This window comes from Symphalangus syndactylus, chromosome 6, assembly GCF_028878055.3.
Source record: "Symphalangus syndactylus isolate Jambi chromosome 6, NHGRI_mSymSyn1-v2.1_pri, whole genome shotgun sequence".
Classification (NCBI taxonomy): Eukaryota; Metazoa; Chordata; class Mammalia; order Primates; family Hylobatidae; genus Symphalangus; species Symphalangus syndactylus.
The window spans coordinates 58657195-58675738 of NC_072428.2; the positions used below are offsets into that span (position 1 = coordinate 58657195).

Consider the following 18544-nt stretch of genomic DNA (forward strand, 5'->3'; position numbering starts at 1 on the left):
AAAAAAGTTTTCCATTGCCTTCAAGATAAAGTCCAAATATCCTAGAAGGCATATAATACATACACACCAGGACTTCCATGTTGTATACCCTTGCCTATCTTTCTAGCTTCATCTCTTTCAGGTCTCCTTTACCACTCTTTTTTCCAACTACTTATAATTCCATGTCCCCCTATCTTTGCTCAGGCTAACTTCTCTACGTAGAATGCCTTCCCCCAAACCTGACTCCATTCTTGACCTCACTCCCCACTGAACACCTAGTTATCCTTAAAATGTCACCTCTCACATAGCTACCATAAGAATTTTCCATGGGAAAAAATGATACTTCTGTACTGAAGCAATGTTATTGTTTTGGTGCTTGTATTTATTTTATTTTATTTTAATTTATTTTTTGAGACAGCATCTCACTGTCACCCATGCTGAAATGCAGTGGCAAGATCATGGCTCACTGCAGCCTCAATCTCCTAGGACCAAGAGGTCCTCCCATTTTAGTCTCCCAAGCAGCTGGGATAAAGGTGTAAGCAACCACGTTTGGCTAATTTTTTAATATTTTGTAGAGACAAGATCTAATTATGTTGCCTAGACTGGTCTCAAATTCCTGGGCTCAAGGGATCCTCCCACCTCGACTTCCCAATGTTTTGGTATTACAGGCCTAGCCTAACCTATGCCTAGCCTGTTTCATTGCTTTTAAACATGTGTCTTGGCTGGGCACGGTGGCTCATGCCTGTAATTCCAGCACTTTGGGAGGCTGAAGCGGGCAGATCACAAGGTCAGGAGATCGAGACCATCCTAGCTAACATGGTGAAACCCTGTCTCTACTAAAAATACAAAGAAATCAGCCAGGGCGTGGTGGCGGGCACCTGTAGTCCCAGCTACTCGTGAGACTGAGGCAGGAGAATGGCGTGAACCCGGGAGGCGGAGCTTGCAGTGAGCTGAGATCGTGCCACTGCACTCCAGCCTGGGAGACAGAGTGAGACTCCATTTAAAAAAAAAAAAAGGTTTCTTGATAGAACAAGTACTGTATGTTCAGTTACAGGTTTCAGTGTAAGCTGAAATAATCCTTTTAGAAAGCAATAGGGTAATATATAGCAAGGGTCATTAACATGTTTGGACTTCCAGACTCCAGCCTGGGGTCAGGTTGCTCAATATATCAAGGCCCTGCCTCAAAACAAAAAACAAACAAGATAAAAAAAAAAAAAGTAGGGACAATAATCTCTATATCATATGTAAACTACCTCAAATACATGGTAGGTACCTGGCCAATAAATGACAGCTATTAAGAGATAAAACTGTATTTCTACTCTAATGTAAATATATATATATATATATATATATATATGGTTTCATTAAATTATCCTCAAATTCCTCTTCAATAACAATCAACACAACAAAATTTTGTCCTAAATTCTATACAAAAAGAACTAAATATTTCTGCTCTGACTACAGAGCTTTTAAATTCCAACTTACTTTCATTCTGCAGGATGTTAATGGCATCATCCATAATGCAGTCTGGTGAAAATCCTGCTGTCTTTGATAATAAACCCAACAATGATGCAATTTTCAGTCTCACAGATGGATCATTCTCCTGGAAAAAAAGAAGCAATTGTCACTTTGATGCTTTACACTTAGCTAACCAACAAACAGGAACATGGAAAACTAACATCCCAAAAGAGATTCAATGATCCAAATATTCTACAGCATTATTTCTGAAAAATTAATTTTATATACTTCTGGAGAGACAGCTTTCTTTCTATTTATTTATTTATTTATTTATTTATTTATTTATTTTGAGATGGAGTTTTACTACTCTGTTGCCCAGGCTGGAGTGCAGTGCATGATCTTGGCTCACTGCAACCTCTGCTGGGGAGACAGCTTTCTCAGTTGATACATTACATTCAAATACTGCAAAGTGAATGAGAACTTTTCTATGCCATTCTGATGTCATTAACTTCTAATAAAAAATGTGCCATTGGCATTAAAAGTACCTGACCTCCACTGAGTAGTCACGTTAGACACAAGTCACAGCAACTTGCACCAACAACACTGGGTATACATTTCTGCCAGTACCACTGCTTTTGGAGTCCCTGGAAAGTGAATGTTGCAGCTACCACTGCTATCACCAGAAAGAATTTTTCATTCTACCTGTCTTTTTTTTTTTTTTTTGAAACAGGGTCTCACTGTCTCCCAGGTCAGAGTGTAGTGGTGCAATCATGGCTAACTAGATAGCCTTGACCTCCTGGGCTCAAGTGAACCTCCAACCTCAGCCTCCCAAGTAGCTGGGACTACAGGTACATGCTACCACACCTGGCTACTTTTTTTTAATTTTTAGTAGAGATGAACTTTTGCTTTGTTGCCCAGGTTGGTCTCAAACTCCTGAGCTCAAGCAATCCTCCTGCCTCGGCTTCCCAAAGTGCTGGAATTACAGGTGTGAGCCACCACGCTCAGCCTTACCTGCTCTTTTGAATCACCAGATCCTGATGAGAAGCCTGGGGGAGGCAAGTGTGACTGTCTGAGTGTAAGTCTTGTGCCTGGGCCACAGCAGCAGGGGAGACTGACAAAGAAATAGTCTGGCTGTTTTAGCTTAGAGAGAGGGAGGTGGTCTCTAACAGGCACCAAAATTCCTGTGATGAGAAATTTCCTCCAAAGACAAAAAGGAATGCTCTCTTGTTCACTGCCATATCTCAAGAATATAGCACAATACCTGACACTGAAAAGATCAATAAATATATGTGAAATGAGAGGAAAAAAAGTACCTAGCCAGTGCTGAGAATAGATCATCTTTCTATACTAAAGACAAAATTACTTAAGTGTATGCTCAAAGGATGAGGTGTTTTTCAAATAAGACCAACTCCCCGCCTCCTATATTCAGTTTCTAAGGAGGTCACCAGGCACAATAAAGAGGCCTAAAGCAGGAGAAGGGGCAATAGATACAGCGCTGGGAGATCTAAAATCCTGGCATGCTATGCCACTTATTATGCACATAACTTTAGAAAAGTCACTTTCTTGGGAACTTACCTTAAGGTGTGAGGTGAAGCAGAAAGAGAAAGGGCTTTGAAATTAGCCAGATGTAGGTATGAAGCCTGGATTCACTACACAATAGCTGTATGTCTTAAACAATTAACCTCTCTGAGCCTTATCTGTGAAATGGGGGTAATAACCTCAGAGGGCTACTGAGAGGAAAATTACTAGCACAAAAATGGGCACATAGTAGGCAGTCAAATATCAGTTCTTCTATCTTTATTATTTTCTTCCTTCTACTAAGTTTGGGTTTAGTTTGCTCTTTTTCTAGTTTTGTTTCATTTTGTTTTGTTAAATAATAGAGACAGGGTCTCACTATGTTGCCGGTTTGGTTTTGAACTCCTGGGCTCCTGCCTAGGCCTCCCAAAGTGCTGGGATTACACGTGTGAGTCACCATGCCCCAGTCTTCTTCTAGTTCTTTAAGTTGTAAAGTTAGATTCTTGATTTGAAATTAGTATCAGAATATATTAAGAATTCCAAAACTGAATAACAAGACAAACAACCCAAATCAAAACTGGGCAAAGAACTTGAATAGACATTTCTCCAAAGAAGATATACAAATGGCCAAATAAACACATGAAAAGAGGCTCAACATCACTAATCATTACAGAAATGCAAATCAAAACTACAATGAGACACCATCTCATACTCGTTAAGATGGCTACTACCAAAAAACAGAAAACAAGTGTTGGCGAGGATGTAGAGAAATTAGAATCTTTGTGACCTGCTGGTGGGGATGTAAAACAGCAAAGCCACTGTGGAAAACAGTATGGTGGAAATCGCTTCTGGGCCTTTTGGCTAAGATCAAGTGTAGGAAAACAGTATGGTCGTTCCTCAAAAAATTAATAATAGAATTAGATATGATCCAGCAATTCCACTTTTGGGTATATACTCAAAAAAATTTAAAGCAGGGTCTTGAAGAAATATTTGTACAAATATGTTCATAGCAGCATTATTCACAACAGCTAAAATGTGGAAGCAATGCAAGTATCCATTGGCAAATGAATAGATAAGCAAAAAAGCAAAATATGGTATATACACATAATGGAATATTATTTAGCCTTAAAAAAGAAGGAAATTCTGACACAGCCTAAGACATGGATAAACCTAGAGGATATTACGCTAAGTGAAAAAAGCCAGGCACAAAAAGACAAATACTGTATAATTCCACTTATATGAGGTACTTAGAGCAGTTAAAATCACGAAGACAAAACGTAGAATGAGACTGGGCACAGTGGTTCACATCTGTAATCCTAACACCTTGGGAAGCCAAGGCAGGTGGATCACCCTACGTCAGGAAGTTTGAGACCAGACTGACCAACATGGCAAAACCCTGTCTCTACCAAAAATACAAAAATTAGGCAGGCATGGTGGTGCATGCCTATAGTCCCAGCTACTCGGGAGGCCGAGGCAGGAGAATCACTTGAACCTAGGAGGCAGAAGTTGCAGTGAGCTGAGATCATGCCACCGCACTCCAGCCTCGGTGACAGAGTGAGACTCTGTCTCAAAAAATAAAAAAATTAAAAAAAAAAAAAAAAAAGGTAGAATGGTGGTTGCCAGGGGCTGGAGGTGGGGGTGATGGAGGATTACTGTTTAATGGGGAAAGAGTTTCAGTTTTACAAGATGAAAAGAGTTCTGGAGACGGATGGTGGTGATGGCTGCATAACATTATGAATGTACTTAATACACATGAACTGCACACTTAAAATGGTTAAGATAATAAATTTTAATTGTTACCACAATTAAGAAATGATTAGCCAGGCATGGTGGCACATGCCTATAGTTCCAGCTACTTAGGAAGCTGAGGTGAGAGGATTGCATAAGCCTGGGAGGTGGAGGTTTCAGTGAGCCATGATAGCACCACTGCACTCCAGCCTGGAGTGAGACCTTGTCAGGAAAAAAAAAAAGGAAAAAAGGGGGGGGAAGAAAATAAATGTAAATGAAAAAAAAAAAAAGGAGATAAGAGAGCATCTGACCTAGTGACATTCCTTATCCATTTGGATACTTTACTCAAGTTCTTTTACTTTCTGAAATAATCCCTTAGCACTCCTTCTACTATGACACATAAATGATCTCCTTCACACCTGAGCTAAAAACAGAATTACCTCCAGGGAAGCCTTCTCTAATAATTGTTTCTTCTGACCATTAAAACTGTCCTGGTTCAGGCTTTCATCACCTTTCCCCAAACTTATAGTCTTCTAACTGGTCACTCTAACTCCTGTCATCCAATTCCTTTATCCTCCATACTTCCCCTCAGAATGACACTTCTAAAACAAAAACTGACAAGGTAGAATACAAGGCCCTTTAGAATCAGATCCCTTCCAAATCTTCTGGTCTTATCTCTTGATGAGCTCCCAACCTAAAATCTGCACCAGCCAAACTAACTGCATTTCTTCTAATGTGATAGCCTGTCTCACATCTCCATGCCCATGTTCATGGTTGCTCACAACTAAAATGTCTTTCCCCCGTCTTCCAACTGGCCAAAATCTATTTCTAGGACTTTTCTCAAGCATCGCTACCACTCTATAATGCATTTCTGGATCCCTGCTTCCAATAATTAATCACCCCCTTCTTTGAGGCCACATCATAACCTACCCCAGATTTCAGAAGACCTGAAATACTGTATTGTTATTAATTCATTTCTTATTTACTCAAGACTCAGATCAGGGATTACATCATATACATCTCTATTACCAACACGAAGCACAAAGCCTGGCACAGAGTAAGTATTCAGACATGCTGAGCAAATGAAAAAACAAGCAAATGGAAAACTTTAGCACTTACTATCTACATACTACGTATGTGGTCTGCTGACTATACTGCTAGCCCCTAAAGGACAAGGAACATATCTCACAGCTCTGCATCCTCCATAGCTACTAGCACAGTGGCATAAGTGAAGAATCAATCATGCGAAATAAGTTCAGATACTAATGCCTGATCACAAAAAAAAGTAGGAAAAAGCAGAAGCCACAGTAGTTTTATCCACTAAAATATTAATATAAAATACCACATTTCTGGATAGAACAGAAGAAAGGGTAAAAAACACTATGGTCACCAATCTAGAACTGGGTCCATCTGGCATCCCTCCTCATTTCCTTTGGAGCTAGTGTCCACTTGATTAATGCATGCAGCATGGACTGGTTAAAGTGCTTGAGATCTGACATCAGAACACCTGAGTTAAATTTTGCTTTCAGACATGACAAAAGATTGTGTTTTTTAAGAGTCTTCACCACATTTATGCAGCCAACAGACACATGAAAAAATGATCATCATCATTGGCCATCAGAGAAATGCAAATCAAAACCACAATGAGATACCATCTCATGCCAGTTGGAATGAAAATCACTAAAAAGTCAGGAAACAACAGATGCTGGAGAGGATGTGGAGAAATAGGAACACTTTTACACTGTTGGGAGTGTAAATTAGTTCAACCATTGTGGAAGACAGTGTGGCAATTCCTCAAGGATCTAGAACTAGAAATACCATTTGACCCAGCAATCCCATTACTGGGTATATACCCAAAGGATTATAGATCATGCTACTATAAAGATACATGCGCACATATGTTTATTGCGGCACTATTCACAAGAGCAAAGACTTGGAACTAACCCAATGTCCACCAACGATAGACTGGATTAAGAAAATGTGGCACATATACGCCATGGAATACTATGCAGCCATAAAAAAGGATGAGTTTATGTCCTTCGCAGGGAAATGGATGAAGCTGAAAACCATCATTCTCAGCAAACTATCACAAGGACAGAAAACCAAACACCGCATGTTCTCACTCATAGGTGGGAAATGAACAGTGAAAACACTTGGACACAGGGCGGGAAACATCACACACTAGTCCTGTTGGGGAGTTGGGGGCTGGGGAAGGGATAGCATTAGGAGAAACACCTAATGTAAATGATGAGTTAATGGGTACAGCAAGCCAACATGGCACAAGTAAATGTTTACCTATGTAACAAACCTGCACTTAAAGTATAATAATATATAATATTAGTATAATAATATATAATAATAAAAAAAGAGTCTTCGCCACTTAAAGATATAAATCAAAATTTATGATTAAAATAATATGATGCCAGGAATTTATTTTCATAAGAATCTGAAAGAAGGTGACGGTAAAGAAGTAGAAGTAGATTGAGGAAGAGGGAAAATGAAACAAGTTTGGCCACAAAATGATCATTTTTGAAGCCAGGTAATGGGTACATGGGAATTAATTAAAATATTCTCTTTACTTACATAGTATATATCTGAAATGTTCCATAACAAAAGGTTTAAAAAAAAAAAAAAAAAACCCAGTTCAAATCCATACCTTCCATTTACTAGCTGGGTGACCTTGGATACTAAAGAGCTCTAAGCTTAGTTCCATATCTGGAATTTAGAGATAACAATGGTGCTGTCATCAGGATTAAATAAAATATTACATATGGAAAGTGCTTTACAAACTCTAACAAGCAATATAATGTTAACTGCTCTAAGAAGTATTATTCTTGCTAGCAGTCTATCAATTTTGCTGATCTTTTCAAAAAAACCAGCTCCTGGATTCATTAATTTTTTGAAGGGTTTTTTGTGTCTCTATTTCCTTCAGTTCTGCTCTGATTTTAGTTATTTCTAGCCTTCTGCTAGCTTTTGAATGTGTTTGCTCTTGCTTTTCTAGTTCTTTTAATTGTGATGTTAGGGTGTCAATTTTGGATCTTTCCTGCTTTCTCTTGTGGGCATTTAGTGCTATAAATTTCCCCCTATACACTGCTTTGAATGTGTCCCAGAGATTCTGGCATGTTGTGTCTTTGTTCTCGTTGGTTTCAAAGAACATCTTTATTTCTGCCTTCATTTCATTATGTACCCAATAGTCATTCAGGAGCAGGTTGTTCAGTTTCCATGTAGTTGAGCGGTTTTGAGTGAGTTTCTTAATCCTGAGTTCTAGTTCGATTGCACTGTGGTCTGAGAGACTGTTATAATTTCTGTTCTTTTACATTTGCTGAGGAGAGCTTTACTTCCAACTATGTGCTCAATTTTGGAATAGGTGTGGTGTGGTGCTGAAAAAAATGTATATTCTGTTGATTTGGGGTGGAGAGTTCTGTAAATGTCTATTAGGTCCACTTTGTGCAGAGCTGAGTTCAATTCCTGGATATCCTTGTTAACTTTCTGTCTCGTTGATCTGTCTAATGTTGACAGTGGGGTGTTAAAATCTCCCATTATTATTGTGTGGGAGTTTAAGTCCCTTTGTAGGTCACTCAGGACTTGCTTTATGAATCTGGGTGCTCCTGTGTTGGGTGCATATATATTTAGGATAGTTAGCTCTTCTTGCTGAATTGATCCCTTTACCATTATGTAATGGCCTTGTCTCTTTTGATCTTTGTTGGTTTAAAGTCTATTTTATCAGAGACTAGGATTGCAACCCCTGCCTTTTTTTGTTTTCCATTTGCTTCACAGATCTTCCTCCATTCCTTTATTTTGAGTCTATGTGTGTCTCTGCACGTGAGATGGGTTTCCTGAATACAGCACACTGATGGGTCCTGACTCCTTATCCAGTTTGCCAGTCTGTGTCTTTTAATTGGAGCATTTAGCCCATTTACATTTAAAGTTAATATTGTTATGTGTGAATCTGATCCTGTCATTATGATGTTAGTTGGTTATTTTGCTCGTTAGTTGATGCAATTTCTTCCTAGCCTCGATGGTCTTTACAATTTGGCATGTTTTTGCAGGGGCTGGTACCGGTTGTTCCTTTCAATGTTTAGTGCTTCCTTCAGGAGCTCTTTTAGGGCAGGCCTGGTGGTGACAAAATCACTCAGCGTTTGCTTGTCTGTAAAGTATTTTATTTCTCCTTCACTTACGAAGCTTAGTTTGGCTGGATATGAAATTCTGGGTTGAAAATTCTTTTCTTTAAGAATGTTGAATATCGGCCCCCACTCTCTTCTGGCTTGTAGAGTTTCTGCCAACAGATCAGCTGTTAGTCTGATGGGCTTCCCTTTGTGGGTAACCCGACCTTTCCCTCTGGCTGCCCTTAACATTTTTTCCTTCATTTCAACTTTGGTGAATCTGACAATTATGTGTCTTGGAGTTGCTCTTCTTGAGGAGTATCTTTGTGGCGTTCTCTGTATTTCCTGAATGTGAATGTTGGCCTGCCTTGCTAGATTGGGGAAGTTCTCCTGGATAATATCTTGCAGAGTGTTTTCCAACTTGGTTCCATTCTCCCCGTCATTTTCAGGTACACCAATCAGACGTAGGTTTGGTCCTTTCACATAGTCCCAAATTTCTTGAAGGCTTTGTTCATTTCTTTTTATTCTTTTTTCTCTACACTTCCCTTCTCGCTTCATTTCATTCATTTCATCTTCCATCAGCGATACCCTTTCTTCCAGTTGATCGCAGCTGCTACCAAGGCTTCTGCAATCTTCACGTAGTTCTCAATACTTGGCTTTCAGCTCCATCAGCTCCTTTAAGCCCTTCTCTCCACTGGTTATTCTAGTTATCCATTTGTCTAAAACACCAAAAGCAATGGCAACAAAAGCCAAAATTGACAAATGGGATCTAATTAAACTAAAGAGCTTCTGCACAGCAAAAGAAACTACCATCAGAGTGAACAGGCAACCTACAGAATGGGAGAAAATTTTTGCAACCTACTCATCTGACAAAGGGCTAATATCCAGAATCTACAATGAACTCAAACAAATTTACAAGAAAAAAACAAACAACCCTATCAAAAAGTGGACGAAGGACATGAACAGACACTTCTCAAAAGAAGACATGTATGCAGCCAAAAAACACATGAAAAAATGCTCATCATCACTGGCCATCAGAGAAATGCAAATCAAAACCACAGTGAGATACCATCTCACACCAGTTAGAATGGCCATCATTAAAAAGTCAGGAAACAACAGGTGCTGGAGAGGATGTGGAGAAATAGGAACACTTTTACACTGTTGGTGGGACTGTAAACTAGTTCAACCATTGTGGAAGTCAGTGTGGCGATTCTTAGGGATCTAGAACCAGAAATACCATTTGACCCAGCCATCCCATTACTGGGTATATACCCAAAGGACTATAAATCATGCTGCTATAAAGACACATGCACACGTATGTTTATTGCGGCACTATTCACAATAGCAAAGAGTTGGAACCAACCCAAATGTCCAACAACGATAGACTGGATTAAGAAAATGTGGCACATATACACCATGAAATACTATGCAGCCATAAAAAAGGATGAGTTCATGTCCTTTGTAGGGACATGGATGAAACTGGAAAACATCATTCTCAGTAAACTATCGCAAGGACAAAAAACCAAACACCGCATGTTCTTACTCATAGGTGGGAATTGAACAATGAGAACTCATGGACACAGGAAGGGGAACATCACATTCCGGGGACTGTTGTGGGGTTGGGGGAGCGGGGAGGGACAGCATTAGGAGATATACCTAATGCTAAATGACAAGTTAATGGGTGCAGCAAAACAACATGGCACATGTATACATATGTAACTAACCTGCATGTTGTGCACATGTACCCTAAAACCTAAAGTATAATAATAAAAAAATAAATAAATAAATAAATAATAATAAATAAATAAATAAATAAAAATAAAAAAAGAAGTATTATTATAGATGATTATTGGTAATAGAGCTTTAATATAATAATAATGGTAGATATTGCTAAGAAAAAGACTAACAGAGGCCGGGCGCGGTGGCTCACACTTGTAATCCCAGCACTTTGGGAGGCCGAGGTGGGCGGATCACGAGGTCAGGAGATCGAGACCATGGTGAAACCCTGTCTCTACTAAAAATACAAAAAAGAAAATTAGCCGGGCGTGGTGGTGGGCGCCTGTAGTCCCAGCTACTCGAAGAGGCTGAGGCAGGAGAATGGCATGAACCCGGGAGGCAGAGCTTGCAGTGAGCCGAGATAGTGCCACTGCACTCCAGCCTGGGTGACAGAGCGAGACTCCGTCTCAAAAAAAAAAAAAAAAAAAGAAAAAGACTAACGGAAAATAGATCACTGAGAGATTGAAAACTTCTTGAGAACGGAAATCCTAATTTTGGTCAGATGTGGTGGCTCACGCCTGTTATCCCAATCCTTTGGGAGGGCCAAGCAGGAGGGTTGCTTGAGCTCAGGAATTCAAGACCAGCCTGGGCAACACAGAGAGACTCCATCTCTACAAAAAAAAATTAAAAAGAAAAAATTAGCTGGGAGTGGTGGCATGTGCCTGTGGTCCCAGCTCCTCAGGAGGCTGAGGTGGGAGGATGGCTTGAGCCTGGGAGTCCAGACTGCAGTGAGCAGTGATCGTGCCATTGCACTCTAGACTGGGCCACAGAGCAACACTCAAAAAGATGCCAGGCACAGTGGTTCATGCCTGTAATCCCAGCACTTTGGGAGGCTGAGGCAGGTGAATTACTTGAGCCCAGGAGTTTGAGACCAGTCTTGGCAACATGGTGAAACCCCATCTCTATCAAAAATACAAAAATTAGCCAGTCTCATAACCCAGTCTCTAGATAGACAGACACGATTTAAAAAATTTTTTAAAGAAAAGAAAGAACAACAAAAAAAGAAAGCCTGATTTTATTCATGTAAAACATAAGTGAAACATTTATAATGTCCCTTCAATGTTCCTAGGAACCTGCCAGGCACTGGGATAGAGATTAATGGATCTGCAGCCTCTGAATTTAAGGAGCTCAAAGTCTGAAGGAGATAGACACATATGGCAAACAATTGCAACGCATAAGACTTAACAGTTGTGCTAATAGGACACTGTCCAGTGCCCAGAACAAAGTCTGATATATATTTGTTGAGTAAAATGTATCTCAAAAGCATCAATTAATTCATTTATTCATTCAACAAATATTTATTTTACCAGGCACTGTTCTTGCTTCTGTAGAAACAACAATTAAAAAACATAAAAATCCTTGCTCAAGGGAAGCTTATGTTCCTGCATGGGGAAATGGACGAGGAACATAATTAACAAGAAATTACACAGAATATTAGAAGATGGTAATTACTATGGAGAAAACAAAATCAACAAAGGGGACTAGGAAGTGCTGGGTGGGGATAGGCAGTTTTGATATGAAACAGAAGGGTAAAGGAAGACCTCAATGTAACGGTGACATTTGCATGCTGATAGTTGCAATATGAAGTACCAGTCACCATTTATAACATAGTCTTAAAATTGTCAAAGATATGCTTAACTTAAATCTAACAAAGCCTACAAATCTTAACTTTCAGTTCATAGTAAATACAGAGAACAGAGGAACAAGTTAATCCTCAGAGAAGTAAATGAATTTGGAAAACAAGACATTTTACAAAAGAACTGTCTCAGTTTCTTCATCAAATCAACGTAACCAAAACAGTAACTGTTGTAGATTTTTTAAAAAGACTAAATGCCATGTGGGGACCTGGTTTGCATTTTGATTTGAATACATCAACTATAAAAAGATATTGGGAGAACAGCTAGAGAAATCTAAATATCAACTAATTCTTAGATGACATTAAATAATTACTTAACTTTATTCATTATGGTTAGGTGGCTATGTTAAAAAATAAAAAGTCCCTTTACTTTCTCATAGCAGTGAGAACAAAAAAGAAAACAACAAAAAGATATCCCTTTTTAATAGATATGTAATGAAATAATTAGAAAAAAATGACATATCTTTTTAAAAATTCAACAAAACAAGGATGGGTGCGGCGGCTCACGCTTGTAATCCCAGCACTTTGGGAGGCCAAGGCAGGTGGATCATCTGAGGTCTGGAATTCGAGACTAGCCTGGCCAACATGGTGAAACCCCATCTCTACTAAAAATACAAAATTAGCTGGGCGTGATGGTGCACGTCTGCAGTCCCAGCTACTTGGGAGTCTGAGGCAGGAGAATTGCTGGAACCCAGGAGTGCTATTGCACTCCAGCCTGGGGAACAGAGTGAGACTCATCTCAAAAAATAATAGTAACAAAATAAAATAAAATTCAGCGAAAAAATAGAGCAAATTTGGCAAAATACTAATAACTGTTAAATTCTAGGAATGGATATTTGGTAGGTCACTATAGTATTTTATCTACTTTTCCATAAGCTTAATAATTTGGGGGCTGGGTGTGGTAGTTCACACCTGTAATCTCAGCAATTTGGGAGCCCAAGGCGGGTGGATTGTTTGAGCCCAGGAATTCGAGATCAGCCTCTGCAACATAGCAAAGCCCTGTCTCTATAAAAAAAAATACAAAAATTAGACAGGCATGCTGCACATGCCTGTAGTCCCAGCTACTCAGAAGGCTGAGGCAGGAGGATCAATTGAGCCTCGGAGGTCGAGGGTACAGTGAGCCGTGATAGCACCACTGCACTCCCGCCTGGGCGAGAAAGCAAGACCCCGTCTCAAAAATAATAATAGTAATAATAATAATGATTTTTGGGCTGGGCATGGTAGCTCACACTTGTAATCCCAGCACTTTGGGAGGCCAGGGTGCATGGATCACTTGAGGTCAGGAGTACAAGACCAGTCTGGCCAACATAGCAAAACCCCATCTCTACTAAAAATACAAAAAAAATTAGCTGGGTGTGGTGTCGCACACCTGTGGTCCTAGCTACTCTGGAGGCTGAGGCAGGAGAATCACTTAAACCAAAGAGACGGAGGTTGCAGTGAGCCAAGATTGTGCCACTACACTCCAGCCTGGGTGACAGACCAAGTCTCAAAAAAAAAAAAAAAAAAAGCAAAACTTAGCCTGGAGTAGTGGCACGTCTGTAGTCCCACCTACTTGGAAGGCTGAGCCAGGAGAATCACTTAAGCCCAGGAGTTCCAGGCTACAGTGACCTATGACGGTGACCTAGTCTGGGTGACAGTGAGCCTCTGTCTCAAAAACAATTTTTTTGGCCAGGCGCAGTGGCTCACGCCTGTAATCCTAACACTTTGGGAGGCCAAGGTGGCCAGATCACTTGAGGTCAGGAGTTCGAGACCAGCCTGGCCAACATGGCAAAACCCCGTCTCTACTAAAAATACAAAAATTAGCAGGGTGTGGTGGCACGTGCCTGTACTTCCAGCTACTTAGGAAGCTGAGGCAGGAGAATTGCTTGAATCCAGGAGGCAGAGGTTGCAGTGGGCCAAGATTGCACCACTGCACTCCAGCATGGGCAACACAGCGAGACTCTGTCTCCAGAAAAAAAAAAGGGGGGGTATTTTTAATGTATTTTTAATTAAAAAAGAGGGCTACTGCAATTAGATATGAGGACCACGAATTAGGAAAGGAACAGCAGGACCACATTCCAGAGATGAATGGGTCATGATTGATACTAACTCCTCTTTTGTGCTTCCACTGTACTCTGCACATACTGCACTCACAGTAACTTCAGCAGTATGATGCACTTTATCATTGACATGTCTTGTTTCCATCTACTATACTGTAACTTTCTAAGGTCAAGATCTGCATCTTTTTTATCTCTGTATCCATAGTACCTAGCACATGGAAGACACTCAATAAAAGCTTGCTAATGAATACCTTATTTATTTGTAATATTAACCATTCTGCAGACATGATATAACTCCCATGATATACTCCCATCAGATCCTCAAGATTTGCTTACCTTGTAATAATGTTCCAAGAGAATCCTGACTACTCCCTCTACGCTTTCTGCCTCAACAGGCTTCCTGGCAAACTGGAGCAGGTATTGCAAAGCATCTGCTGGAGAGGTAGCTTTACACAGATCTATGTGGAGTGCTGCAGATTTACTTGGTTTTGTTAGTCGGAGTTTCTTAGTAGCAATTTCCTCCTGTGGCTGCAAGGGGTAGAGAAAACTGAAAACAGAATCTGCAAATTTAACTTTGCCTCATTTGGTGGAAATAATTTTTCCTTATACCAAATAATATATTTAGCTGATAGACTTAGGAAAACACAGTATTATAAACTAGAAAGAGTACTGGGTTGGTGAAAAGGCCATTGAGTCTCAATTTTGCCCTTACCAGCTCCTATGACTTTAGGCAAGTCATTTAATTTCTCCAAGTCTCAGTTTATGTCTCTGTCAAATAGGTATACTTTTTTTTTTTCTAGAGATGGGGTCTCTCTATGTTGCCCAGGCTGGTCTCTAACTCCTGGGCTCAAGCAATCCTCGCACCTCAGCCTCCCAAAGTGCTGGGATTACAAGCATGAGCCATGGTGCCCAGCCTTACACTAACATTTTGCTCTACCTATCTCTGAGGATTGTGGTAGCCTTTGGGTTTAGAGGTCACACAAAGGATCTATTCCATTTTTTTGAGACAGAGCAAGACACTGTCGCCCAGGCAGGAGTGCAATGGTGCAATCTTGGCTTGCTGCAATCTCCACCTCCTAGGTTCAAACGATTCTCTGACACCCAACATGCTGGGATTATAGGTGTGTGCCACCTCCACCTACTACGTTCAAGAGATTCACCTCCCTGACTCCCAAGTAGCTGGGAGTACAGGTGTGTGCCACCACACACAGCTAATTTTTGTATTTTTAGTAAAGACAGGTTTTGCCATGTTACCCAGGCTGGTTTCGAACTCCTGGCCTCAAGTGAACCCTCTGTTTCAGTCTCCCAAAATCCATTCTTTATTAGAAAACAAATATCAGACAGGGCGTGGTGGCTCACACCTGTAATCCCAGCACTTTGAGAGGCTGAGGCAGGTGGATCACTTGAGGCCAGGAGTTCAAGACCAGCCTGGCCAACACGGCAAAACCCCGTCTCTACTAAAAACGCAAAAATTAACTGGGGGTGGTTGTGTATGCCTGCAGTCCCAGCTGTGCAGGAGGCTGAGGATTGCATGAACCCAGGAGGCAGAAGTTGCAGGGAGCTAGGGTTGCGCAACTGCACACCAGTTTGGGCGAAAAGAGCGAAACTCCATTTCAAAACAAAAGGAAACAAATATCCGATGGGCGTAGTGGCTTACACCTGAAATCCTAGCACTTTGGGAGGCTGAGGCAGGAGGATCCCTTGACCCCAGGAGTTCGAGACCAGCCTGGGCAACATGGTGAAACCCTGTCTCTATTAAAAAATAATAATAAAATAAAATAAATTTCCTTACCACCTAATAGTGCATTTTTATGTACTAAGCAATCACCTCCTTACAAATTCACATTTCTATAGAAAAGAGACTATATTCTAGACAAGAACACAGTATGACATGATAAAAAGAATAAGGACTTTGGAGTCAGAGGAATTTGTATTCAATAACAACTTACTAGCTGGGGAAGGCCTTCTTCTATAGGAGGGCATATCAATACTTTATTATCACAGAGCTATTCGATAAATCTGTTATTAAACGTAACTTTATTATACGTATACATAAGTGCTAGGCACATATCAGTTCTCCCTCCTCATCTTTTCAGCGGAGAAAAAAGAACAGAAGCACTAAGATCTCATTTAATCACTTTATGTTAACAACTGATGAAAAATTAAGTGAAGAAATTAGCTCTTCCCTTAAAATTCTTAGCCATTTCTATCCTATTCCTCTCAAACTAGTTTTCAGTCTTATCGAAGCTGTAGTTAGGTCAAAAGCTAGGAATTTTTTCCCTAAGTATTACGTAAGGGAGAGGACAACTAATATCAACTATCATTCAACAACCAATAACACTTTAGTGAGCCAGGCCCTATTGTCCATCTCCAGGACACGGAGATGAGCCAGGCATTAACTCTGCCATCAAGGACCTCAGACTGGTAGGAAGATAGGTACACTGGTAATTACAGTAGCATTGAACGAAAAGTACAAATAGATTAGTACCACAGAATGCTACAGAAACAGGTGAAGAAGAGACTAAGCTCTTGCTGAGGTTTCAGTTGGGTCTTGAAGCACAAATGTTAAGTCCACTGGGTGGAGAACAAAAAGAAAGGGAAGAATGGCATGTATTCTGTGTAAAAGAGACAACCAGTGCAAGAGTTTGGAGATATGCAAACACAAGCACACACGGCATATCTGGTCATGTGAGGATGGGTGGAAGAGGGCTGAGCAGTCTTGGGAAATGGGAACAACAGAATGTTGGGAAGAAAGGAAATTACATTGTGCAACAGTGCTAATGTTCTTAATGCCACTGAACTTTACACTTAAAATTGTTAAAATTGTAAATTTTATATTATGTATTGACATATTTTGTATTATGTATTAACATATTTTACTGATAGATGAATGAATCAATGTAATGTTTAAGGATCAGTATCCTGCTGGATGCTCTAAGCCTTGCCACTCTACAAGTCTTACGGATCTAAGAATGCAACCGATGCACTGGCGTGAATTTGGGGGCATGTCAGGAATGCAGAATCTTGCCTCACCTCCTCTGCTTGACTTATCAAATAGAATCGACATTTGAACAACGTCCCCAGGTGATTTGTATACACATTAAAATCTGAGAAATAGGGCATTAGGATGATTTAGGATCAGCCCTAGCAACATCTACGTGGAGACACCCGGAGCATCACTGACTGACAGGGGCTCTGCCCACCTGTCACAACTTCATGGTGAGGAAGGTACTGCCCTCCTTCCTAGGTGAGCTGTTCTACCAATAGAGAGCTCTTCCCCTGTGAAGTCTGTGACCCCCCGCCTGCTTAGACTGCGCCTGAAAGAATTCTATAGACCCTTCTTTCAGCCCCTTAGAACCTTGTGTATATTCCAACTGGTCCCTGGGAGGTTTTTTTTGGAACGGGGGGGCGGGGAGGCTAGAAGGGGCTCTGCTGCTAACTGACTGTATCCTCGTACCCCTCCGGAAGGCTCAATGTCCACATCTGGAAAACGAGGATGCTAATGTAACGCGATAGAGCAAAGTTGTGTGAGAGAATAAAATGAGATAACGGATAAGACAGTTTCGCAAATTAAAAAACACTGTTTCTCCTAATAATTTTTTTGAAATCCTGTCAGACTTCACATATTAATGACAACAGCGGCTGCAAACTAACACGCCCACTAACTTGCAATATCAGAGATTATCAACAAGTCAGCACTTAACACGGGCGTATGGAGCCTCTTCTGTTCTGGCAAAGTGCCTGGGATTTGGATAATCTACCCTGGTCCGGATCGGTTCTGGATCTTTCCCGCCAGAGCTTACCTGAACCACTTTCGTGAATTCCTCATAAACCCGCTTCTTAAGGTGCGCCGCCATGCCTGCCCGTGGGCCCTCTCAGCTTCCGTACACTAGGAGGGAGGTGGGGGGTGGACGGATCCGGAAAACTTGTCTAGGCGCGGGGGTGGGTGGTGCCGAGATCCCACAAGGCAGTGGGGTTTGGGGAAAGAGCAACCGCTTCCTGTTGCTCCACTGCCTCGCCACTGTACGGACTGATTTGGCGGCCTGCGCCCCCTGCGCCGGAAGAACGGAAACAAGAGCTTCGCTTGTGGGAGGCGGGGCCTCTGGCGGGAGGAGCCGAGACTGAAAGGGTGGGCAACCCAATGGGAGCTTTGGGAGGCTGGCTGGTGGCCTCGGAGTGGCTAAGAGACTAGCGCGGAGCAGCGCGAAGGGAGGGAGGGAAGAAGTACAGGTTAAAGGGCAGAGGCGCGGCGCTCCAGAGCTAGAGGCAAAACCCGGAGCCCCGTAAGGGGGTTACGACTCGTGAAAAAA

The 18544-nt window shown here is 41.1% G+C and overlaps 1 protein-coding gene across 2 annotated transcripts in view; it reads right to left on the reverse strand.

Annotated features, from left to right (window-relative positions):
• The window catches only part of INTS4 (integrator complex subunit 4), a 133244-nt gene extending 114911 nt beyond the window's left edge, over nucleotides 1-18333 (reverse strand). The window contains exons 1-3 of one of the 2 annotated variants that reach the window (XM_055283030.2): nucleotides 18038-18333; nucleotides 14571-14762; nucleotides 1465-1582 (exon numbers count right to left, since the gene is read on the reverse strand). In XM_055283030.2, the coding sequence (XP_055139005.1) occupies nucleotides 1465-1582; nucleotides 14571-14762; nucleotides 18038-18091 (364 nt within the window). In that variant the 5' untranslated portion in view covers nucleotides 18092-18333. Of the gene's footprint in view, nucleotides 1-1464; nucleotides 1583-14570; nucleotides 14782-18037 lie in introns of both variants that reach the window. The other variant, XM_063641406.1, reaches the window with a different exon arrangement.
• Nucleotides 18334-18544: the final 211 nt, after the last annotated feature.